Source organism: Aythya fuligula, chromosome 8 (assembly GCF_009819795.1).
Source record: "Aythya fuligula isolate bAytFul2 chromosome 8, bAytFul2.pri, whole genome shotgun sequence".
Classification (NCBI taxonomy): domain Eukaryota; kingdom Metazoa; phylum Chordata; class Aves; order Anseriformes; family Anatidae; genus Aythya; species Aythya fuligula.
Window position 1 is genome coordinate 5,969,447 of NC_045566.1, and position 24,356 is coordinate 5,993,802.

Sequence of the window (24,356 nt, forward strand, 5' to 3'; positions counted from 1 at the left end):
CGGCAGGCAAATGATCAGACAAGGAAGTAACTGAAATTCATCCAGAAAAACAAACAAACAAACAAACAAACAAACAGGGGGAAGGAGGGAAGATAGAAACATTGTTAATTTGTTGCTATGCTTGGGGAAATCACTCAGCAAACAGTGAATCCAGGAACAAGAGCAGTAAAGGCTCAAACCTGGACAAGAAAGCCGGGCACTGAACTACTAAAGAAAAACAGTATGCTGACAAATAGGACTCCAGAATAGGTTACTGAGGTAGCTTTCCAAGCTGGGCAGGATTTGCAACTCCAAAACTGTTAAAATCTGTAGCATAAATATATACCATTTTCTCTGTACTTTCATCATCCTCTTTCTTTCCTGTTGGTTCTGTCCACGCTTCTTCTACTGCTAACCCTTCTACTTCCATATCTGAATCACTGGGACTCTCCTCAGGTTTAACTTTCTCATCGTCTTTGTTATCAGAATTTTCTCTGTCATCTTCGCTGTCTGTTCCTGAGTCATTGTTATCATCAGTTTCAATCTCAGACTCTGCACTACTCTCTTCTTCTGCAAATTCTTCCTCCACATTGTTGATATCGGAAATAAGTAATGCATGCAAACCATTTTGTAGTTTGATATACCTGTGAAATCAATCACACGGGCAATGTAAATTTTCCTTAAAACATCTAAATCATCAAAGAAGAGCTGAGTTCTACTTTATCTGTAATTGTTCTAGACTACTGAATCATATCCTCTTTCTAGAACAATGTCACCGAAGATCTGCTAAGAATGAAGAATAACTTGAAAGCAGAAAAACTTTTTTGTCAAATTGTTGGTTTTTGTTGTTAATTACATTTCCAAACAACAACAACAACATGTTACTGAGGGGAAAGAATCATATTATCTGAGTAAATTAGATAAAAATTAGATAACAGCAGATAAAAACCAATAGATTACTTCAATTTAATTAACTGGGCAGCATAGTGAAAAAAATGTAGAATCTGTGAGGCTCATAGCCCAAAGTAAAAAATAAAATAAAATAAAATAAAATAAAATAAAATAAAATAAAATAAAATAAAATAAAATAAAATAAAATAAAATAAAATAAAATAAAATAAAATAAAATAAAATAAAATACAGTCTAACTGAGGCAGAGAAGATGCTTGACCTGTTACTGCAGAGTGAATGGCACTAGGAGTCCATGATCACGCCAAGTGCGACCCTTGAATACTCTTAACTTCTCAATCTCTTTTTTTTTTTTTCCCCTCAGTCTTGGTGAGCCTACAGTGAATTGTTCTTTATTTTGTGTGTGCCTAGTGACTAGTGTCTGTAGGCCCAAGCAAATAGCAGTTAAATGAGAAAAAAAGAGGCAAATGCTTTGTTCCGTTATTTTAGCCCAGCAAAGTCCTAAAACGCATCCCAACCTGGCACTTAGCCCCCACAAAAGAGCACCTAGAGGTTACTACTTTACAGAAAACTACTGCACGGGCTGTCGCTGTGGTAAATTCTGCACCAAAACTGCCGCGTACCCTGGGGCTGAGCCCTGAGGTACCGCAGCGCCCGGAACAGGGGCCGGCGCCGAGCGACCGTTGGGGCGGCGGCGTGAGGGGAGCGCCCCTCACCTGTACCGCTTCGTGTCGCCGGGGGCCGTGGCGATGGCGGGGTCGCCACGGTTGGGCTCGGTTTTGGGGAGCATGGCGGCAGCGGGGCGACGAGGAGGAGGAGGAGGAGGAGGAAGAGGAGGAGGAGGAGAGGGGGGACCCTCAGGGCTGCAGGCGCCGGCCCTGCCGCAGGGGGGCGCAGCGGCCGCTCCGCCGAGCGCCCGCGGCCAATGGCGGCGCGGGGCGGGGGGTGGGGGGGACGCGGGCGCCATGACGCGCTCGGGCGGCGCCGGGGCCGCGCTGCGTGCCGGGAGCATGGCGAGCGACTTCTACCTGCGCTACTACGTGGGGCACAAGGGCAAGTTCGGCCACGAGTTCCTCGAATTCGAGTTCAGGCCCGACGGTGAGGCGAGGGAGGGAAGGGGGGGGGGGGACCCCGGGGGTGTCGGGGCTGTGGGTAACGTGTGTGGCCTTCTGCCGGCAGGGAAACTGCGCTACGCCAACAACAGCAACTACAAGAACGATGTGATGATCAGGAAGGAGGTGAGGGGAAGGGACTGGTGAGGGGTGGGCTGGGGTGGGATACAGCGGGGTTTTCATGCTGGGTGTCGCCTTCAGGCCTACGTCCACAAGAGCGTGATGGAGGAGCTGAAGAGGATAATCGATGACAGCGAAATCACTAAAGAAGATGATGCTTTGTGGCCTCCTCCCGACAGGGTGGGCCGGCAGGTCGGTGTCTGCTCTCACTGCAGCTCCTGTTCTCAGGTGTTATCTAACTGAGCTTTTCTGTCAGCATTCTTTCTAGCAAAGAGGTAAATGAATGTTATTTTAAAACTTGGGCGCTGTCTAAATCACAATCTCATTGTGAGAGTTAAGGATTCACAAACATAATGTGTTCAGTATCCTTGTAATAAAAACGAAAAAGCCTTCATCTCACTGCTTAAATATTTCTGTAGCTAATAGCCCAATGTAGTAATTTGACATCAAAATATTTTTTTCTGTAATTAATACTGCAATGTACTAATTTGACATTATAATCTTTTACTTTGTAGGAGCTTGAAATAGTAATTGGTGATGAGCACATTTCCTTTACCACATCAAAAATAGGTTCACTCATCGATGTAAACCAATCTAAGTATGTATTCTGCTTTTTTACTGCCTTTTTTTTAAATGTAGATATCTATGTTAGAACTTGCTAGTTATTAGGTACTTGTGTCACCCGGAACTGGCTTGTAGTTTGAAACAATATAAAGTACAAGTGCTCTGTGTTGCAGCATAATTAACCAAGTGTCATTACTTGACATCATGCTTCCAAATTCAGCGAACAGCTAAGCTTACTGTGAGAATACCTGTTAGACATTCAGACTCTGAACTGTCATTGGCCTGTGTATGTACTATGAAGACTTAAAACATTCTGCACGCCAGGTTTGTAAGTTTTGTCAGTGCCAGATGAAATGAGTCTGTTATGTCTAAGACTATCTCTAAAAAATTTTGCTAAAATATGCTATAGTCTAAAGGCTGTTCTCTTAGAACTTATCTTTTTTTTTTCTTTTTTTTTTCCTTCTTGTGCACTGCAGGGATCCAGAAGGCTTGAGAGTATTCTACTACCTGGTCCAGGACCTTAAGTGTCTAGTCTTCAGTCTTATTGGACTACATTTCAAGATTAAGCCAATTTAAATTAAACAAATTGAAGTTTGTATTACGGTGTCTGTAGGGGGGGGAGGGGGGGAGAGAGGGAGGGATGCTTTTTCAATTCCTTGCTTCTTCAGATCTGAAACTTTTATGTATGTTAGAATTTTTTTTACAAACTGTAAGTGACTGTCGTAATAAAATGGTGAGATCTGTATTTTTAATTTAAGTTTCGGTGATAAACTGACTTCCTAACCCTTTGGTGATAAACTGACTTCCTAACACTATCCTGCTATGTTCAGGATATGTTATTTCATTTGTATCACAAAGCTGTATTTAATTTTTTTAATCTATGCAACAGCAGACAATAAATTTGTGTTACTATCCCAATTCGGAAATCAGGGAAGCCAGCTCACCTGTTCAAAAAAACTAAAGCAGATGATGACTGGCTATAGCAAAGACACAAACTATAATAAACTCCTGCTGTGAGTGCTGCCTGCCTTTAGAGCAAAAGTAGACAATAGACCGTGCAAGGTCCATCCAGGCACCAAGACTTCCATCCATGTTCCCTTAAAATTTTAGACGAACTGAAATTAAAAGTGTGGAATGTATTTAGTTAAGTTCTAGACTAGTACGCCCTTTGTGCAGAACTGCTTGACAGATTTAGAGGATCAAACATATGTCTCAACTTTAAAGTGGTAATTTTTGGAAAGCACTTTATGAAACAGGTGGATGGCTTTCATTATAAATATGAACTTGAACTGCATCTCTGGCAGTCTGACATCTGCTGGTGCCCACCTTATGGTGAGTAAGGAGGAACTGTCACGTTTATAACTTCCCAATTAAGCTTGAAGGCAGAAGAGAGTTGCTGCAAGATGAGAGCTTGGAAGCATGGTGAAACTTGTATAAAACTTCTAGCTGACATACATGAGGCGTGCTAATTTCAAGTGTTTCTTCTGGGTGATATTTCTGGTGTAATGGGCATCTTATCAAAACATGATAAGGATTTACTAGCACCTTCATCTGTGACAGGGCAGTTCTAATTTAACTCTGGTCAAGCTTTTGCTCTGATAAATGAACTTACAGACTTTTTCCAGCATAATATATGGAACATTAGAGAAGTAGATCTAGTTTAGTAATAGCTGATCATTCTTCAAGGGCTATTTATTGAAGCCTTACCTGAGGCATAAATTTAGTTCTGTGTCTGGCAATACTGTAAAGTATCTGGAGATCCTCTATAGCCAAGATCCACATTGCTTGATTTTTTTTGTCTTAAAAAAGTAGGAACTTTGAAGCAAAATCTGCATTCTGGTCAAAAAAAGCTGAAGATGCCGTTTCCTAAAAAAAAATAAAAAGTAGGGCGTGTATCTATGTTAATTATTAAAATTCATCTCACTCTTTCACTTCTCTACCAAGGATCTCCCTCACCTTTCCCTCAGGTGAGGCAGCTCTGGCCGCCCAAGCCCCAGCAGGGCTCTGAGGGTGCTCCCCACACCAGCTCTGCCGAGCTGCGCCCTCCCTCACCCTCGCACCTCCTCCTGTTCTTCCTACATCAGACTGTGCCCAAGTGTCTTGGAAAAAGCAAAACCACCTCACCCCGTACCGTGCCCGCCCGGCCCCGCTGGCAGGGCCTCCTGGCGGCACCCCGCGCCTCCCCGGCCGCAGCCTCCCGCCTGCGGGGCGGTGACGGGCAGCGCTGGCGAGCGCCATCTTAGCTGAGGGCAGCTTCGGCTTCAGCCCGGCAGAGATCACCGGGAGGCAGCCGCCAGCTTGACTGAGGGCACTGAGGGGAGGGTGAAAAAAAAAAAAAAAATCACTCAAAACACCCAAGAGCGGCTTTAAACCCACAGCGGCTCCCGCGAGAGGCGGGACGGCGTGAGGGGCAGCTGTCGGCTGGCAGCGGGGGCTGCAGGGCGGCACGTCCCGTGAGCGGCGGGGGGCTGCGGGGCACCCTCCGGGGCCATGGGGGTAGGTAGGGGCCGCAGCGGGGCCGGGCCGGGCCGGGCAGGGCCATACCGGGCTGACGGCCTCTGTCGCTGCCTTTCCCCTTGCAGAGGATCGGGCTGCAGCTCCGCGCCACGCTGGAGAACATCACCCGCCTGCGGGCCGAGGGCGAGGACTTCCGCTGGTACCTCAAGGTGCAGGGCGGCCGCGGGGGCTTCAGGGGCAAGGAAAAAAACTTTTATCGCTAAATGCTGCACAGCCAGGGAGCCTACGCAGCGGGGCGTCTGGCATTAAATGTCAGTTTCAGTGGGGTGAGCTTAAAAGTTGCTTTTTTTCCACACAGTGCAAGCAGGCTGCTACAAGAGCAACAAAATATGGTGGTGTAGGTGTATAGATATACATTCATAACACATACATGATATTGTATATTAGTACAATTATTAAATAATAATAAAAAGCCTTAACTTGAAGCATTAGGGCCTCTATCGTTGAGGTGGTTGCTAATCCTGATAACCACTGCTGGTAACTGCAGTAAAGGCAGGATGTGCCATTCCCACCTTGTGCTCAGTGACTGCGTTACACCACGGTTTGCACCCAGCGTATGGAAGGACAGACCCCTGCTGTGGGCATACCTGCGAGGTTGGTGCAGCCTGTGGGGCTGTGTGGTCGGCAGCAGCTGACACCCACCTCGGGCTCCTCTCAGCTGCCAAATAGGGGGCTTTGAGTCTTGAGGGTTCACACCAGCTTCTTCAGCTTCCGACTCCCTACTTATTGGCACCTTTTCATTCTGTTTTTTGTTTTTCAGCTGAAATGTGGGAACTGTGGAGAAGTTTCTGAAAAATGGCAGTACCTGCGATTGATGGTATGTTTCCCTCTTACAACCTGCTTCAGAACAAAAATGAGGAAACAAACCTGCCTCTCACATGCAGTGGACATTAGTATTAGATGTGACAATCTGCACTTTAGAAAAAATAGTAAATAGTAGCTATATGCATTCAGGAAATGCTGTCATATTTCATATTCAAAAATAATTGGAGATTTAATTGAAATATGCTATTAGAATGGTGACAGTCTGCTTTGAAAAGCCTCCTTTCTGTAGAATTATCAATTGATAACATATTTTGAAGTGATATTAGAATAAACCTGTGCCTGTAGAACATTTCTCTGATGATGATGGAATGTTTATGGAGAAGTTTAGATTATTTAAGGGGAGTTAAGCATGTCAAATGAGCATTTGGAAACTGAAAAAGCAGAATAAAATTTGTCATGGATAGGAGAAGGTTTTGTTATTAGGAAGGAATAATCATCTTTGTTGTACATTAAATGTTAAGAACACATTTTGATTTAATCAAACATGCCTATATATATGGACAGAACATAACTATCATTATTCAGGATTTTAAAGCTGGAACAGAATTGTTCCTTAATAATCACAGCTTTCTGAATTACATGTCTCTTTAGTTTAAAAACGCCTTCTCAGTGCAGTATTTTTAAAATATTGAGACCATTTTTGTAAAAACAAAACAAAACAAAACCACCTATTTCACCTTTGCCAAGGCTTCTAGTGGCTCAGCTAGAATGCGATTAAAAATGGTGTCTCCATTGTCATGGTTTGTAGGACAGTGCTCCCCTGAAAGGAGGCAGAGGAAGCGCCACTATGGTGCAGAAATGCAAGCTGTGCTCCAGGGAGAACTCCATTGGTACGTGCTTAGAAATTTAAGAAAAAATCACTTTATATTTTTTCTCTAAGTTTGTTTTTTAGTCCCAATTTTTGCATGATAGGTGTGCTGTTTTTTTCCAAGTACGCTGACATTTGACCTCAAAGCAGGCACACACTTGCTGTCATGGTCATGAAGGCCATAGGAAGGTCAGCTGGTCATCAAAAAAAAAAATGAAGTTAGGTCCACATGGTGGGATAGTAGGAACAATTTTGCAGCATATTGCTAAAACTAACAATAGCAAGTTATTTTCTGCTACTAACAGCAGTAATACAAGCTATTAAAATACTTGGTTCTCTAAATGTGATAGGCAAAATAATCTTAATCGATAACGTTAAATATTAGTGCTACTTTTGTTTTTCCTAAGAAGTGACAGGAGAGAGATTAAGCACTTCTTGTTCTTTATGAAAAAAAAAAGGGGCAGAAACATTTATGGAGGTAGTATCTGTCCAGCCTTGGAATGTCCTAGGCAGGAGTGGGTTGGGAGGTTACAGGGATTATATCCCTAAATAAACCACATTTCCATTATCTGAAAGGTATTTCCTACCCAGTACGTGCTTGTCTTCACACAGAAGTAAGCCTGTTTCCAGCCATTCAAGCTATACCCTTGAGTGCAAATGCATTTTACCTGTTACACAATAAGCTTTTTGCCTTTCAGTCTCACTGCATAACGTCCTGTTTTTATGAGGAGCAGTAAAAGAAAGGTTTATACACTTCACCTTCCCAAAGAAAATAATCCCACTGGATTCTAAGTCTTAGCCTCCTAGATAAATATTTTAAAATAAATATAAGGAATGATACTGAGACCTGCTGCTTATCACAAGTATAGACTTCTAATACCACATGTCAGTTTTTGTTAAGTAGGTCCTGAAATCAAAGTCTCTTTTTAGCTTGAAAACTGGTACTGTTTGCAAATGGCTGGATTACTATTCCTTCTTCCTTTTGAGATTCTACTTTGATTTAAAGAGATGCTAGCTACAGATGGTCAAGTAGGTTGGGCCCTCACATCTATTTTTTCCATTGCATTCTGTCCATTTCAACCTTCTCTAACTAATTTTTTCTGTCTACTGGGATTGAAGTGCAGCATTATAAAGATACATAAGTACATATGATGATAGCATGAAAGGAAACATGTTAGAAAAATATAGGATGGACTACGCTACTAGTTAAAATTTGCATGAAATGCACAAAACAGTTTTGAGAGTTACTTGCAGGCTCTTTGCTACTCTGTGCCCTATATACAATTTCTACAAAGGCAGCTTTGGGGGTGGAGCTAGGGATAGGTAGACAAAAAACTGTACAATAGTGACCTATGGTCTTGGTCTTGCAGTTGATGGGCTCTCAAGGCTTCTGGGGAGCTTGGGTTTCTGCATGAACAAAACTTGTACCCTTAACGTCATTTTACAAAAGCATACATTGCAATTTCTTTTTCTTTATGCCATTTTGATACCCTACCAATGCAAAATAAACTTCCCAGGAGAAGTGAGGAAAAAGTAAATTCTGCTTTTTCATGGACAACTCTAAGAACTGCTTGGTTACTTTGTTTCTATTACTTTTTATAAGGAAATTTTTAAGAAAGGAGAAGAAGCTGGTACTTGGTTTGTGCACAACCCTGAAGACGTAATGTCACTCACTGTTGTACTTCTGGTATCTTTTCTTTATAGATATTTTAAGTCAGACGATCAAACCTTACAATGTAAGTTTGTTTTCTCTTTTATATATTAAGTGAAAGATAAATATTAATAGTATTTTGAGTTTTTGCTGTATCATTGCATTCCTCTTTTAAGAACACAGAAGGTAGAGATGTTCACCTGATAGAAAATTGTCTGTTCTAGACTCCTGTACACAGTCTAAGAAAAAAAATATGCAGTTAACAGTAGCTTGGTAATTATTTACCCCTTCCACTTAAGTGTCAAATATAGAATAATCCATGATGCATTTCATAAGCAAAACACAAAACTGTACCACTCAAATCACAGACAATTACGTAGCATCCATATTTGAAGGCTTCCTTGTGGCAGATTAAGAAATTGTAGTTAATTGCAAACTATTAAGCAAGCCCTAGGATTTTGCTGTCACTTAGAACATCAGAGTTGACAGTGCCGCAGTTCAAAAGCAGTTCATTACTAGACTAATACTTGTCACTGTCTTTCTCTGAAAACTTTTTTAGCTGAAAAATTAATGGTATTCTGACTCAACTACAGGCTGAAGACAGTGAGAAATTCAAGACAATAGTGGAGTTTGAATGTCGAGGTCTGGAACCAGTTGACTTTCAGCCACAGGTGAGTTCTTATTCATGAGTTGTTTCTCAGTTTTAAGACCACTTACAGCCTCTAAAAAATACACTATTAGAAACACTGCTGCTCTTCCTGAAATGTCCTGGACCTCCCCAGTTTTTCTTCCTCTCTGCAGTTCTTTTAGTTTATTCATCTCCAAAAAAAAAACCCACAAACAGCTAACATGAACAACTCTGGAATTGTTTTGTACTTAGGTTCCAGTGACTAAAAAAAAAGTACCTAAATCTAAAATTAAACTCCCCTTGGAGTGGCATTCAAATTGGCTTACAGGTAACTCATCACTGATCATCTGAACTGATCTGAAAGGTCTGGGAGCATTACAAAAGGGAGTCTTTCCAAATGGGCATCACAGGAGTGCACAGTTAGCTAGTCACTTTCAGGAGAGCTCCTCTTTGGTTACTGGTATGTTACAAAGAGTAAACAAAGTTCCAGTTATGAACAGTTTTCAGTATATGGCCTCTAAATAAATTTTATTTTAGATTTGAAATCACCAAACCTGTAATTGAGTATTGAGTATTGGCATTTTTCTATTGGAAACTTGTTCATACCAAAACTGAAGATGGCAGTTGAAGGCTGTTGCAAAGCACATCTCAGGGTTTACAGTTAAAGGAGATCTTTGTGGCCAAACCAGTCCTCAGTGATTCACTTGCTTGTGCATGGTCATGCTGTATGCAAGCTAACTCCCTGCTATATTTAACCTATTATTCCGGTCGGATTAGGTGTAAATAGACTGACAAATATAAACCTCTTTTATCCTTCCCTCAGACTGTGACACTATCCTAACAAACAGAACAAAAAAGCTGATAGTACAGGGGATTAGGTATAAATGAAATCATCACTGCATTGTGCTGCAGGAGGAGGTCTTCATTTTCCATTTTTTGCTTGTTTGTTTCCCTTTGAGGAACAGAAAGGTTCTTAGCTTATCTCTTTTTGAAAGCTTTGCAGCCAGACCTAGGAACTTGCACTTCGAGTAAAATCTATGGAAAGTCTACAGATGCAGGAGATGCTTACAGATCTGTGTTCTGTCAATTTACTTTTATCTGCAGAACAAAGACTTCACAGCTGTAATAAAGCTTTTAAAGTAATATTCTCAAAGCTTGGTCTGTGCACTCTGCTAGAGAGTACACTTAAATCGCTGAGCAGGTAAACAGGCTCTGCAGTTCCTTACAGTTTTATAAACTGCTTTGTATTTGGCATGATCCAAGCCAGCCTCACTTCTCTGCAGTCCTAGGACTGGCTCTTGACTAGCACTAAACAGGACTGGCCATAGCATTTGTATATATATATGTGAACATAATACAACCACATGTGAAGTCAATTTAGACTGCCTTAATACTTGTGTTTCTTATTCAAACTGGTAGTAGTTTTCCTAAAAAAATAAAATGAGTCTAAAGAGAGAGTATCCTTTGATTCTCTGACTTGAAACCTCTTCTTCTATCTACTTTGAACAACATATTCAAACAAGCTACTTCTAATAATGGGCAAGGACATTTTTTTTTTTTTTTACAGTTCCTTATCTTTCTTTTTAACATGCTTACATAGATACATCTACTGTGAATCTGATACATAATTATTGGTTTTACTTAAGGATAGTTTAGCTACTTCCTGTTCCTGTCCCTCAGTTGAATGCTTCAACTAAAAAATATAAGTTTTATAAAATTTCTCTTAAATCTGTTTCATCTTCTTTGCTTTGTGCCAAAAATAATAGTTACATTGCTTAAAAAGAAAAAAAAAAAAAAAAAAGTGACAGTACCTTGCGTTTTAAAGTCAACAGAGCGATTTTTGCTTCTTCAGTGTTGACGCTTTAACTGCTGGTCCTTCGCCAGTCAGCAGGGGGCAGACGAGTCACTGCATTTCTCAGGTCCCTTCAGCAAAGATTAAATGGGTCTGCCCTGACACCAAAGCTGTAAGAATGCAAGTCCCCCTGGGGGTGTCCGGTACAGGAGCCTGTAATTCCAGTCACATGGCTTCTTGCTCCTTGGAGTGCTGGTGGATATCTTCAGGTAGAAAAAGCTGGGTTTCTTTTACTTGCCTAGTCTTTGTTCTGTACTGCAGCTCTGCATTTTTGTCCCTTGATGCTGATCTTCCTCCTAACCCATAGCAATTCCCTTGAGATGGGCTTCTGATAATTATATAAAGGATGTATTCACACCACACCTTGCAGATAGCTCTCCTTTTGTCATGTCTGCTCTGTAGTCTGCTTAACTCCCAAATGCTTAACCTTCCACTCAAATCCCCAAATATTTTACAGTATTGTGGCTTATTTCACATGTTCCTGCACAGTTAAATGCCTGGGGATTTCTTTATCAAAAATGCTCATGCAGATCCCCTGCTGAAAACCTTTGCTTTTTGTCAGTTCACAGTCACTTCTGCAGTTAGAAATGGCAGTATACGAAACCTTCCTGTATGCTAGTGAGGTGGTTAACATTTTTAAATTTACTTTTAAAACTAGTAGAACTTAATTTACAGCTTGATTACTGTAAGCCCTAATATAACATGTTTTATAGAAAATCAGAAAAAATATCTTCCTTGTGTTATATACATCATTGATGTGCTTACTTCCTCATGCTAGTGCTATCTTTTCTTTCACTTCTTTAAAAACAGGAACAGTAGCAACAGTGATGAACTTTCCCCTTTAAAAGACTATTTGGGTATCTTGATCTGTTCAGTCAGCTAACTGATCCTCCTTTCACTCAAGGCTTGCTAATCACTTTAGTACCTAAATGCACTACAGGCCACTTCCTTTTCTGGAGTGGCTTGGATTCTGATGATGTTTAAGCCAAAACCATTAACTTTTCCTTGTATTCTTTCTATTGTTTTCTTGCAGTGAGTTTATCACAAAGCTATTCCACACATCATGCCTATACAGATTCTGAACACAAATTAAAGCTATTAGTACTTGGATGCTGCTAGATGAATGTAAAAACTCAAGGTTAAGATTATTTATAACTCTTAAAAGTACCTTTTGGGGAGGAAAAACGGAAGAGCAGTCCTGTCTTAATTTTACATTGTGGTTGCTTAGGTCAAAATTGCCCACTTCACAAACAGGATCACAACGTCATACTGACCCTTGAAACAGCTTGGCTATTTTTCCTACCTAATCTAGAAGAAATAAAATAAAAACATGCTGTTACTTTCTTTAAACATTTCAATGATTATATTTATTATTTTCTTGCTACAGCTTTTTCTTACAAACTTATTCCCAATTTGTTTGTGTTTGCAGGCAGGGTTTGCTGCTGAAGGTGCAGAGTCTGGTACACCTTTTAATGATATAAACTTGTTAGAAAAGGTACGTTGTCTTAGTTTCATTAGTGAGTCTAATTATCTAGCATTCTTTCCTTAAGACAATAGTCCAAATATGGAACTTACACATACAAGAGGCTAGTTTTATGCTTTCATATAGATACGGGAAGGTTGTAACCAGATAGAGAAGCTACAACAACTGTGAATAACCAGCATGACTAACAGCTTCATTTTAGAAGTACATATTTTCAATCTCAAGAGCTGACAAAGGTATAAATGCAACTTTTAAGTCATCAGAAATGTCAAAGAGCAAACACCTGCAATACTAAGTGGCTGGGGTGATTCAGAGTGGTGAAGTGATTTCTCTACAATATCTGTACTTTTTCCTCTGCACAGAGATCTTAAAAAGTAAGATAAAGACACTCCTTCAAAGCGCAGGATAATGACTCCAGCATTACAAATCTTCCTTGAGTGTGAGCAAGAATCTCAAGGTCAAATATGTTCCCCTGTATCCTACTTGGCAGGGATCTGCTTGTCTGCTGAGCCACGTGACTAGGGTATTGTAAATGATAGATAATCCTTTCATCTGCCATGGTTGCCATTTTGTCCACTACAGGCTGTGGACTACATTTAAAAAAAAAAAAGTTTAAAATAAAAACACTGATACTGAATTTCATTTAATTTCAGGGCAGTGCTCTTGCTTCTTTCAGAAATTAGAATGTAGGTAACATTTCTGCAGGAAGTACTGTGTAATCTTTAGGACCCAAACTTTGAGTAAGGCATAGTTTCAGTTTGAATTACAGTCAGATTTAGACACTATTGCCATCTATCGTCTGTGACTAATACTATGAAATCTTAATTCCTACAGGATTGGAATGACTATGATGAAAAAACAAAGGAATCTGTTGGAATCTATGAAGTTACCCATAAATTTGTGAAATGCTAACGTTCATTCCGCTCGTAAACCTTGGTATGCTTATTGATGAGGGAGCTCTAACCATCAGAGACAGTTTCCTTGGAGTTACTTTTCACACGGCTGTACTTCAGAAATGTAAACTTCAGTAAGTGACTGTCCTCAGAACATCTAATAAAAGATTTTTCACAGAGCACTTTGAGATGGTCTTAGTACAGACTGAAAGTTGCATGTATGCTCAAGTGAACTTGGCCATTTTCATAACGTTGTTGGTTTTGGTAAAATGTATGCTTGACGTGGGCTGTAGCTTAACTAGCGCATCAACTATTTAGGCAACTCACTGCCTCGAAGTTTTAAATAGTATCACTGAGAAGTATACACATTTGATTCTTTAACGTAAGCAAATAAGGTATTTTCACCCACCATTCCTAGCATCAGGAGGTGGATAAGAGTATTAGTAAAGAAATGGTACTAACTGTTCAAGCAAAAAGGTAGATCTTTATTTGAACTGGCAGAAAGCTCTTAAAGACAATGAAGTGAATTTACTGAGAATACTACTGAGTTTGACTTACACTGACACTTATGCCTAGCTGTTACACCTTCTGAAAATCAAATTATCTTTCTGTAGATCAACTTTACTCATTTCGAATTGCAGACAGACTTTCTACTTCTGGAAAGTGCTCTCACTATCTTGCTAATTGTTCTCATGTTCAAAAAAACACCAACTTTCTCTAAGGAACTTCATTCAAAGACTTGTGCTCTGATTAAATTAGTTCATTCACCCCCCAAAATGATCACCTTCCCTTCTTCATATAAATTGCAAGGATAATCATGGTAAGTCTGAGTTACGAGCACTGGGAGGAACCTGTCTGCGCCAGTTTGATCTTGAATTCATGGTGTGACTACTTTATAGCGATGTGTATGCTCGAGCTTTCCTTGAACCCTTCAGCATGTTTGGCTAAGCCTTAGTCTTTAGAATTTCTACAACAAACCCTGATGCATTAAAGATGCATCTCTAAGCACTAGAACTCTAATACTTGGTACAATAAATGACATAAAGAATTGCAGCCAAAGGCAAGTACAAAAGTAAGGAAAAAAATTAGAAAAATATTCTGTTAAGGTCACTACAGCAGGAGGAATATTGGAAAGAGAATTACAATGATAAAGTTCAGTGACTTTTTGAAGGCACAGGAGCATGCGTACACAGCAGAACAAAAGCAGCAGATTACTGGACAAACTTCACGTATGGAAGGTGAAAGACAACACTGCAGCAGGCTTTGAAAAGTATTCTTTCTAACCTTTACAAGAAACATGAGATACTAATAGACTACCCACACTGTATGATTTTGATACCAGCAATAAAATAACTTTGTGGTTATTATTATATAGCTTTATTGCATCACAATTGTCTTTTTGTCAATTTAACAGCACAGTTGGTGACTGCAGGTTAGTTAAAGCCTTGCACTTCATTTTTTGTTTCTCAAAAAGCTGTTATATTGGAAAGGCTTCAAACCGTCAAGGTACAATCAGTTCTGATGTTGATTCAAGTTTAAAGAGAAAAGTAGGTGTGACAAGTTAGTAAGGAAGCTTACTGCAAGAGTGCAAACATAATCACTCTTTCATATTTAAAACTATTGCATATATTACTTTAAAACCAAACAGTTTAAGGGTGGTTTCACAGTGCTGCTGTCTGCCTGAACACTCATAGAACAAAGATGTTAGAGGTCACAAATTTGGTAACAATGCTTTTTATTTTAAATGTATTTAAGAGCATGTGGATCTGTTTTAACAGCCAGTTCTGTTACTTCATTTTTCAACATCATGAATGCTTGTATTTCCTGAAATAATGCATTCAAGGTCTGCACTTGATTTCTTTAAAATAGATAAAAATTTCAAATTGAATCTACACAGTATTCAAGTTCAAGGAAGCTAATTGAAGCCAATTTAGCTCTTCGGTTTCAGCCACGTTGAACACTGATTAGTAGGTACTGCCAATTAGACAAGGTCTGTATTCTCTATCACAACTGTAAGTCTTCCATCCCTTTTGTCTAACTACCTACCTTCTTGCCCTTTAAAACACTGAAGATACTTTCCAGTGACTTGTGTATGCACTGAAGGAATTCTTTACCATTCCTAGTTGGGTAAGACGAAACATTGCAACCTATCCAATCATCATGTACTTGATATCCTACTCCATAGCCATCAGGCACCACTGGGCCAAATCCTCCTAACTGCACAGCCGGGCTAACTAATGTGCTTGTAGAAATTATGTTGTAATTAAGTCGAGCATAGGCTTGGTCTTGATAGAAATCAGGCAATGCAATACCTTTGGATTGGGCTAAATAGCGCAACCCAAAGAGATGTCGGTCAAATCCCTGACCTGTTAAAATAAAATAACAAGTATTAGAGATATGACTAATTTTTGTAGGAAGTAAACTCACTTTTTAGATAACACCTTACTTTTAAGCCACAAAAGAAGAGGTCTGAAGAACTGAGGTTTTTTTTTGTATTAGCAAGAAACACTTTTCAGAACCTAGAAATTTTTCTGCACTTCTAATGCACCTGTGCTGAGGAATGAGGGCTTGCTGTTGTACTGCTAGCCTCAGCCAGGAATCATGATAGTAAATAAAGCAATGTTAACAGGCAATTTTAATAATGCATCACATTCTTTATCTGAACATTTCCTTTTTTTTTTTTTCTTTTTTTTTTTCAAAAGAGAAAGGCTTTCCTAAAATTTGTGAATCTGAAGAAGATCTTGCATCAACAGGAGGCACATTTTAGACTCTGTGGGGTAATGTTCAATAAAGTCTCACTGACTTCACTGAAACAGTACAGCAAGTTATGCTTCTGGGAAGGTCGATTCGAAATAAAGCATTTAGAAAAATACCAGGAGTAGCACAGCCAAAGAATCAGTTTGCTTTGGAAGTTGTTAAAGCCTTTATACCCCTGCAGGGATTAGGCAGCAACTCTTCAGTCATAAAGCCAAAGTTCTTAGTTGCCTTGGAGAGTATAGCATATATTAAGTATTAGTGCTTCAAACAGCCCAGCTGCTCTAAGGACAAAACTACAGTAAGAAAGAAATCTAGACATGTTAACAGGGAACTAGGAGCACAGAGGCATCTCCCCCTAATCAAGAAATGAGGGTCATGGAACACATTTTAAACTGCAGCTTTCTGTTACAGTTAAGTTTGCATTAACATCAGACCTACATCGAAATTTAATTATTTACTTGTGAAGTAAAACTTTGATAGCAACTTCAACAAACATTTTAGTGCAAAAAGAAAAGTGATACATTCCTACTCACCCATAGCAGCTTCTTTTGTCAAACGGCCATGGTATTTGGAGCACTCCACAATCAACTTCTGAAGTTCTTCTGTGCTATGTTTGGACAGTTCCCTGACAAAAGCCTCCGAACACTTCTTTGTATGAATAGAGGCAGGACGGATAGTTTCTGTGCGACCATGTTTGAAAGCTGCAGTACTACAAGATTCATATGTAGCAACCGTCTGATTGTATTGACGAAGGAAAGCCATCTGGAAGGCAAGCTGAACCACAGCATCTGGGCTCACCTTCTTCTGCTTTAGAAGTTCCTTGCCCCCTTCATGGAACTGAATCATATCAATAGACAGTGATTCTACACTGGCATCAAACTTCTGCTTTGCTTTGGTAATTCCTGCTTTTAAGGCATCATTCAGCTTAAAGTCAAGTTTCTGCACTGCTCTGGAAGAGTCTACGGAAGCAGGCTGCGACTGAGGGCTGACAGCTGGTACTTTGGTACTGTCTTTAAAGACTTCGTTCTGGAATCTGAGCACAGCCACACCATCACCCCAGGAATGTTCAAAATTAATTCCTGCAGTGCCATCTTTAGCTATGATAAGATTAAAGGATTTGTCATACCAGCGGTTAGCACCATCTCCATGCAACATAGTATGGGACAAGTGCACAAAGTCTTTAATGGGAAAATCATCTAAACTTAGACAAAACAGAGCAGTGTCTACTTTTTGAAGAGCTTCCTCATTGCCGCTATCCAGTAGATTCTTTCTCAGCAATGCCCAAGTATCTCGGTTTTCACTGGTGAGGTAGCCAAGTGGGAAGTCCGGGGCTGGACTGTTGTCACTGAGGATGTATTTCAAGTGTGCTTGTATTTCTGAAGGTTTCACCATATTTCCATCTCTATCAATAACATCAAATACATAAAAATTCCCTTTTCTCATTACCAGCAAGTGTTTTGCCTTTTCATCTGTCAAAAGCTCATCTCTGTTGAGTTTAGGCAACCGTGTAGAATTGAAAAGCCTGAAGTACTGAGACATATCTAGGGGGTATGCATTGACCATGTAGGCACCAAACCAAGAAAGTGAGGAAGGCACAAATCGGATAATTTTCTTAAAGAGCTCAGTGTCACTTTTTTCTGGATTGAGGTGAAAAACCTCAGGTTCAAGATAACCAGCCCTGAAGGTCTTCATAAAACGCACAGCAGAAACAGTCATATTCGTAGCTCGTATGAGTTGATCATTATACTCAGATTTTGGGTCAGGATTAAAAGACATAAATGCATTAAAATTCAAAACAACAGGGTCACGTGATTTTAGGTACATATCAAACCAGGGACCTGGAAACAAGAGAATTGAGAAACAGGTCAGAACATAAAAGCAGTGTACTGAATCAGACCAGAGGTTCATGTAATCAATATCCCACCTCAAACAGTAATCGTTAATACCTATTGAAGTGCAAATAAACTAGAAAAAAACGTGCAGTAATTCCCTCAAGGACTCTCCCAATCTCCAATTACTAGGAGAGGTACTGCTGGCTAACTGTAAAAATACTGTATTTGGAGCGATCCATATGAAGATTCTCAATGTCACCAGCACTGAGGGAAAATTTCCATGTTTTCTGTATATCTCAGTGATAAACCATAACTCCTGTGATATGCAATGCAGCTCCCTGGCACTGATTTCATTGAACACCTCACATTTAGACTACAACACACCTTTAAGTACACTTAAACTACAAATTTCTTCAATTCTCTATCACTGATGGCATGCTTCTCTTTATAATCTTATCTTGAGCATAAAGAAGCATTGCAGAGAGATCTTGACGAATTAGTGAGCTGTGCAACCACCAAAAATACAAAGTTTAACAAGAGCAAGTGCTAGATTCTGCACCTGGGAAGGGACAACCCTGGATATACATACAGACTGGGAGACAAGAGGCTGAGGAACAGCCCCACAGAAGTGGATCTGGGGGTTTTGGTCAACAGCAAGCTGAATATGAGCCAGCAGTGTGCCCTGGCTGCCAAAGGGCCAGGCGTGTCTTGGGGTGCATCAGGCACAGCACTGCCAGCTGGTCAAGGGAAGGGGCTGTACTGCTCTGCTCTGCACTGGTGCAGCCTCGAGTACTGTGTGCAGTTTTGGGTGCCACAGTATAGAAAGGGCATAAAACTATTAGAGAGCATCCAAAGGAAGGCTACAAAGATGGTGAAGGGTCTGGAGGGGAAGACACTGAGTAGCAGCTGAGGTCCCTTGGTTTGTTCAGCAGAGCAGGCTGAAGGGAGGCCTCATGGTGGCCTGTAGCTCCCTCATGAGGGAGCTCTGCTCTCTGGGGACAGCGACAGGACCCAAGGGAATGGCATGGAGCTGGGACAGGGGAGGGTCTGGCTCGGTTTCAGGAAAAGGTTCTTGACCGACAGGGTGGTCGGGCACTGGGACAGGCTCCCCAGGGCAGTGGTCACAGCACCAAGCCTGACAAAGTTCAAGAAGTATTTGGACAACACTCTCAGACAGCTGGTTTAGTTTTTGGGTGGTCCTGGGTGGAATCAGAAGTTGGACTAGATGATCCTTGTGGGTCCCTTCCAACCCAGGATATTCTGTGATTCTGCAATTATTTCTGAGGCAGAGTTTCCCTTATTGTTTTTCCTCATTCCTATCCCTCCCTTCCTGGCAGCATTCCTCCATCCACATTTGCTGTCACACATTTTCACCTTTTTCCTCCTCCTATCCACTAAAGCAAACAGCACTGAACAGCACTCTTGATACCAATGCATTACAATTGGGTTCTTAAGCTGGCAATATGATGAGGTTCAGCCTGGAAAAGAGGAGGCTGAGGGGAGACCTCATCGCGACCTACAGCTTCCTCACGAGGGGCAGTGGAGGGGAAGGCACTGATCTATTCTCTTTAGTGACCAGCGATAGGATGCCTGGGAATGGTGTCAAGCTGCAGCTGGGGAGGTTTAGGTTAGACATCAGGAAGAGGTTCTTCACCAAGAGGGCTGTTGGGCACTGGAACAGGCTCCCTGGGGAAGCAGTCACTGCACCAAGCTTGTCAGAGTTTAAGAAGCGTTTGGACTGTGCTCTTAGTCACATGGTCTGAATTTTTGGGTAGACCTGTGTGGTGCCAGGAGATGGACTTGATGATCTTTATGGGTCCCTTCCAACTCAGGATATTCTAGGTTAGAAGGGACCTCAAGGTTATTATTCCAGACTGAGAACAGACTTCAGAAAGAAGAATAACATCTGACACCTACAGGTTTTTTACAGTCTCATTTCATCACATGGTATGTCAGCATAGCAAGAAGCATGAATGTGACACAAATGTTTTCTGTCTGTGCTGTAATGAAGGGAGGCCATCATAGCTCTAAAATGCAATCACACCTCCACATATGCTTATGAGTAAAACAAAAATCCAGGAGGCATAGCCACAGGCAGCAAAGGATTGTTTTGTGTTTGTTTTTTTCTTCTTCTTCTTAAGTAGCACCTATTTCATCATGGTTAAGAACACTGAACTCGTTAAGTTTTGGTATTACAAGTTGTATGGAAGCAGACACCAGAAACAAGTGGATACCAAGTTAATCTCAAGGCAGCCGATGAATGAAAGATTATTATTTCAAGCCTGGATCATTCCCAAGTATAAATTTCTAGCTGAGTTCTAAGAAGGCCAACAGGTAACTCAAGGATCTGTCATAATTTTAATTCTAGATGACTATAACTGGCACTCATTATGATTTTAAAAACACATTCCACATCATTATGTAGCCTTTTAACCTTGGACTTGAAAGTCCAGCATGGATGCAACTATACATATTTTCAGAAAACAATTTAAAGTAGAACAGGTCTTCTATGAGGCCTAAAAATAATAACTAAACACAGAGGAAAACAAACACCCTGTATTTCATTGACACAAAGCAGAAGCATGCTGGTTAGCCTTGACAAACACCATACAGTTAGCACCAGTTAAAACCCAGATACTGTACAAAGTGAATAGAACGCATAAGCTAATAAACTGACTAGCAGCTTATGTGAAATAATCTGGTATTCTCTACAGAGTTTGTGGTTGCTGTGCAACTTGTTAAGCTAACACCCTTACGGGCACTCTCAATAGACAGTGAGGGCAGAATTGCATTCACTAGACAACATGTAAGCTTCAACTTCCTTAAGTAATTGAGTATTTCCACCTCTGTTGCTATCCATCCAATAATTTCATAAGAAGGCACTTGTATTTGGAAGCCAGTGGAAGCAACAAGGAAGAAGAACAACCTAAAAACTCCATGCATACTCTCCCTCTCTTAATTTGTTTTCCCTTATTCTCATCTTCCTCTTTCTGTATATCTCTTTTTCTTTTGCTCTTTAAAAAAGTATTTTTGTTTTGTTTTGTTTTGGTTTTGGTTTGGTTTTTTTTTTTGGGGGGGAGGTTGTTTCATGTCCAGAGCACTGATTATTTCTGCCTTCCAAACCTTAGTCATATTTTCTGAACTCCCTCAAGGTTCAGTTTTATTGCTAAGTAACTTGGAATTATTTGGAAATGATTGCTTTACTTTCCTTAGGGGAGCTACTGGTTAAGCTCCTGTATTAACCCACAGTAAATAGATAGCAATGAATACAATACAAAATAAAAACCATAAACTCAAATTTACACAAAGCAACTCATGAAAAACTAATCTTTAATATCTATCCACCTCTTGTATCAGTATAATGAGAGAATTTTCCCAAGAAACTATCACTACAGAATACTCCTACAAAGTTGCCCATCCTACATTTTAAGATCTACCCTTATGAAAGGATACCTAACTTTTTGCCGTGATCTATTTCCCATCTATTTCCCCTTTTATGATGGCAGTATAGAACGCAGAATGTTCCATTAGAAAAGACCAAACTAAAAATAAGACTGTATGTCACAGAGAAATCTTGTTTTCAGCGAAGCAATCTGATTTCAGAAAAATAATTTCATCTGCATAATTAACTTGTAATAAAATATTATCTTTGTGGTTGACCTCTTCCTTCCACAGTTTTTTTTTTTGTTTTAACTCCAATAGCATCACTATTCTTTCCCATCCCTTTTGATTATATTTTACTAGTGACTTTGGTATTTTCTACTCTAAAAGGGTATTTTTGCTTTTCTAAAAGGGAAAAATGTCTTGTGGGACTATAATTCTTGTTAAGTACTATATCCTGCAGAATTCTGGCATATTCAAGCTACATGAAGAACCTTCTTCATTCCACCAGAGACTCAGAATTTGCTCAAATATTGTCACAGGTAGAATACACCAGATGTTATTCCAAGTTAATGGAACAGAGAACTTAAGCTTCAGCCTATTTTATTTGCAGCATTATGAGCTACGTATTATCAAGTACAATGATCTAAGGGCTCCTTCAATATCCAGTTGGTCAACATACCTGTGATGTAACTAGTATGCTTGTTCTGTTTGTCTTGAGCAACTAATTGCTCATGTAGCTCTCTTCCAATCCCCTTTTCAAACTGATGAGCAAGTTCTTCAGTTTTCCTACAGCAATCAATAAAAGATTTGAAATTCTGTCATAATTTATATTTTTGATATGAAACCGTGGCTTTGAAGCAATAAATGGTAACGCAGTATGTGTATCTTGTTTGTCCGTACCTGAACTGGTCATCGTTTAAAAGAGGTTTCTGTGCATTCAGATATCTCTTAATTGTATCTTCTAGCTTGGGAACCGGCAGTCTGAAGGAAGGGGAACAAAAAGAGACACACACTTCATGAGTAACAGCACCGATTAAGACTCAGTTTCTTACACTGTAGTCTTTTCCATCTTCTTTCTTCCTTATCCTCCATACTATCTAAATAGTTTAAAAGTTTCTTCAGTAAGAAGAAGAAAGGGAATATACGGACATACATCCTCAATGCATAAGCTTCTTGTGAGAAGGAAAACAAGTTAAAAAAAAAAACTTGACTGTCCTGTTTTAAAGTTATTGCAGTGAAGGGTGTTAGTACCTCGTAAGCAGCACAGGGTCACAAGGTGCACCAAGGGGAAGCCTCTGTTCAGGAGCATGGTGCAGCTCGGTTGGCCACCTCCTGTACCGGACTACCGCTCACTGCTGGGTGCTGAACATTTCCTTACAGATTTCCTACTCAGTACCTTTCTAAGCCTCCTCTAACTATAAAGTAACTCCATTACACGTACAGGGATTACTTTCCAATCTCAACTTTCGAAAGTGACTTGACGGTTGTATCTGTGCTTTAAAGAACAAAACCATCCTTCTCCACGGAGTTTCAGGAAGAGAACACAGAACACCAGAGCCAGCCAGAGCAAGCCGCCTCCCTTCCCTTCCTTTCGTGCCCTTTCCTTCCCTTCCTTTCCCTTCCCTCCCTTGCCCTCTCCTCCCAGCAGACACCCCAGGGCTGCGGCCCTGCGGCGCCCGACCTCTGCCCGCGTCCCCGCCGAGCCCGGCGGTACCTGGGCAGGCTCTTCTGGTAGTGCATGGTGGGCACGATGCTGCGGTGCAGGTACTCGGCAGCGCCCGCGCTGCTGTAGCCCCGCCGCAGCAGCAGCAGCTGCCGCGCCGCCATGACGCCCGCGACACCCGCCTCACCCGCCCCGGCCCCGCTCTGCGGCCCGGCGGCGGCGGCGCCACCACAGCTCCGGCCCCAACGGCTCCGCCCCCGCAGCTCCGCCCCGGCCGCGGAGCTCCCGGCCCGCCCGCGGGGGGCAAATGGCGGCCGGGGCGCCTGAGGGAGGGAAGGGGTCTTGGCGCGTTTCTCCGTTGGGGAAGTGTGCTGTCACGATAACAACATCACCTCAGTTTTAGGAATTGCCTGCACTGAGCTTGCAGTGTCAGTTCAGTGGTTTCTTACCACATGTATTAATAAAAAATTATGGGATTCTCCTGACACTTAAGATCACCTAATATGATCACATATTATGGGATTCTCCTGACAGCAGCACTCTTGTCATATTGGTCCTACTGTATTCAGATCCTGCTTGCAGACCATGGTCTGGTCTCATGAGTTTTTGACTCACACATGAGCATGTAGCTACAAGTACTGCATTGCAATCTAAAATAAAATAGTAAATACCCACATTTGTTCTCCTGTATGGAATATTTTTCATAAAAACACTGAATAATCTTAGGATAACCCACACACTACAGTAGAGTTTCAGTAAGTGCAGCATGGTGAATGGTTACGGTAGTGTAATTGTATCAGATACTAGCATAAAAATCAGTGTTGGGCTGAATGCAGACATGACAAAGGAAAGGAAAGCAATCCCTGTGGCTTAGTCTGGTAATCCTCTGAAAGTAAATTGGCCCTACTCTAATCAACATAGCGGCAGGAGAAAAAGTGAAATCATTTTGCTTCCAAGATAATAAATGTAAAATGCCAGAAGGTCTCTTTGCGTGTTTCAGTGTATCAGTCTTTTCTGATCAATACGTGGCTCTTAGGCTACACATTCTGTCTTTTCTTGGTCTCAAAAACAAAATATCCAAGCCTGCTTTAGTTAATGAAGTTCAGTTTTACCTGGTTTGCCCCGTTGTGATAGTCCAGTTCACAATGTTACCTGCTCTGTCCTGCACAGGAAAACGGTGCAGTAACATTACTTGTATGCATTTGTATGCATGAATTACATTGATCCCCAAATCCCAAACCAGGAAGACCAGGTAATGTACTCAAACACAGCCTTCCTTCCAAGAACATCGCTTTGTTTTGAACCAGTCTTGTTTTAGAAATACTACTGCATTCTGTTCTAATTTTCCAGAGCCCCCTAATCTTCTTCCAGGCTCTTAA

At 40.9% G+C, this 24,356-nt stretch overlaps 4 protein-coding genes across 6 annotated transcripts; 2 read left to right on the forward strand and 2 right to left on the reverse strand.

Moving 5' to 3' along the window:
- Positions 1–250: 250 nt before the first annotated feature.
- Positions 251–1,678, reverse strand: LOC116491875 (nardilysin-like). Its single transcript, XM_032192234.1, has 2 exons — positions 1,605–1,678; positions 251–623 (listed from the first exon to the last, which is right to left on the reverse strand). The coding sequence occupies exons 1-2, from the start codon at positions 1,676–1,678 to the stop codon at positions 251–253; spliced, it is 447 nt and encodes a 148-aa protein (XP_032048125.1).
- A 197-nt stretch (positions 1,679–1,875) lies between these two features.
- Positions 1,876–3,596, forward strand: MAGOH (mago homolog, exon junction complex subunit). Its single transcript, XM_032192301.1, has 5 exons — positions 1,876–1,986; positions 2,068–2,126; positions 2,202–2,312; positions 2,636–2,718; positions 3,161–3,596. Exons 1-5 carry the CDS (start codon positions 1,899–1,901, stop codon positions 3,258–3,260), a joined length of 441 nt encoding a protein of 146 aa, XP_032048192.1. The 5' UTR covers positions 1,876–1,898; the 3' UTR covers positions 3,261–3,596.
- Positions 3,597–4,922: 1,326 nt separating this feature from the next.
- Positions 4,923–14,413, forward strand: CZIB (CXXC motif containing zinc binding protein). Of its 3 annotated transcripts, XM_032192037.1 has the most exons (9): positions 4,923–5,180; positions 5,267–5,350; positions 5,962–6,018; positions 6,775–6,856; positions 8,539–8,570; positions 9,079–9,156; positions 12,395–12,460; positions 12,575–12,652; positions 13,283–13,345. In XM_032192037.1, the coding sequence occupies exons 1-8, from the start codon at positions 5,175–5,177 to the stop codon at positions 12,617–12,619; spliced, it is 450 nt and encodes a 149-aa protein (XP_032047928.1). In that variant the 5' UTR covers positions 4,923–5,174; the 3' UTR covers positions 12,620–12,652; positions 13,283–13,345. The 3 variants fall into 3 exon arrangements, with proteins under 3 accessions (XP_032047928.1, XP_032047926.1, XP_032047929.1); XM_032192035.1 differs by lacking the exon at positions 12,575–12,652 and having other exon boundaries at positions 13,283–14,413; XM_032192038.1 differs by lacking the exons at positions 4,923–5,180; positions 12,575–12,652 and having other exon boundaries at positions 5,288–5,340; positions 13,283–14,413.
- Positions 14,414–14,702: 289 nt separating this feature from the next.
- Positions 14,703–23,178, reverse strand: CPT2 (carnitine palmitoyltransferase 2). Its single transcript, XM_032192033.1, has 5 exons — positions 23,029–23,178; positions 22,215–22,295; positions 21,994–22,100; positions 16,632–17,936; positions 14,703–15,707 (listed from the first exon to the last, which is right to left on the reverse strand). The coding sequence occupies exons 1-5, from the start codon at positions 23,139–23,141 to the stop codon at positions 15,376–15,378; spliced, it is 1,938 nt and encodes a 645-aa protein (XP_032047924.1). The 5' UTR covers positions 23,142–23,178; the 3' UTR covers positions 14,703–15,375.
- Between the last annotated feature and the right edge of the window lie 1,178 nt (positions 23,179–24,356).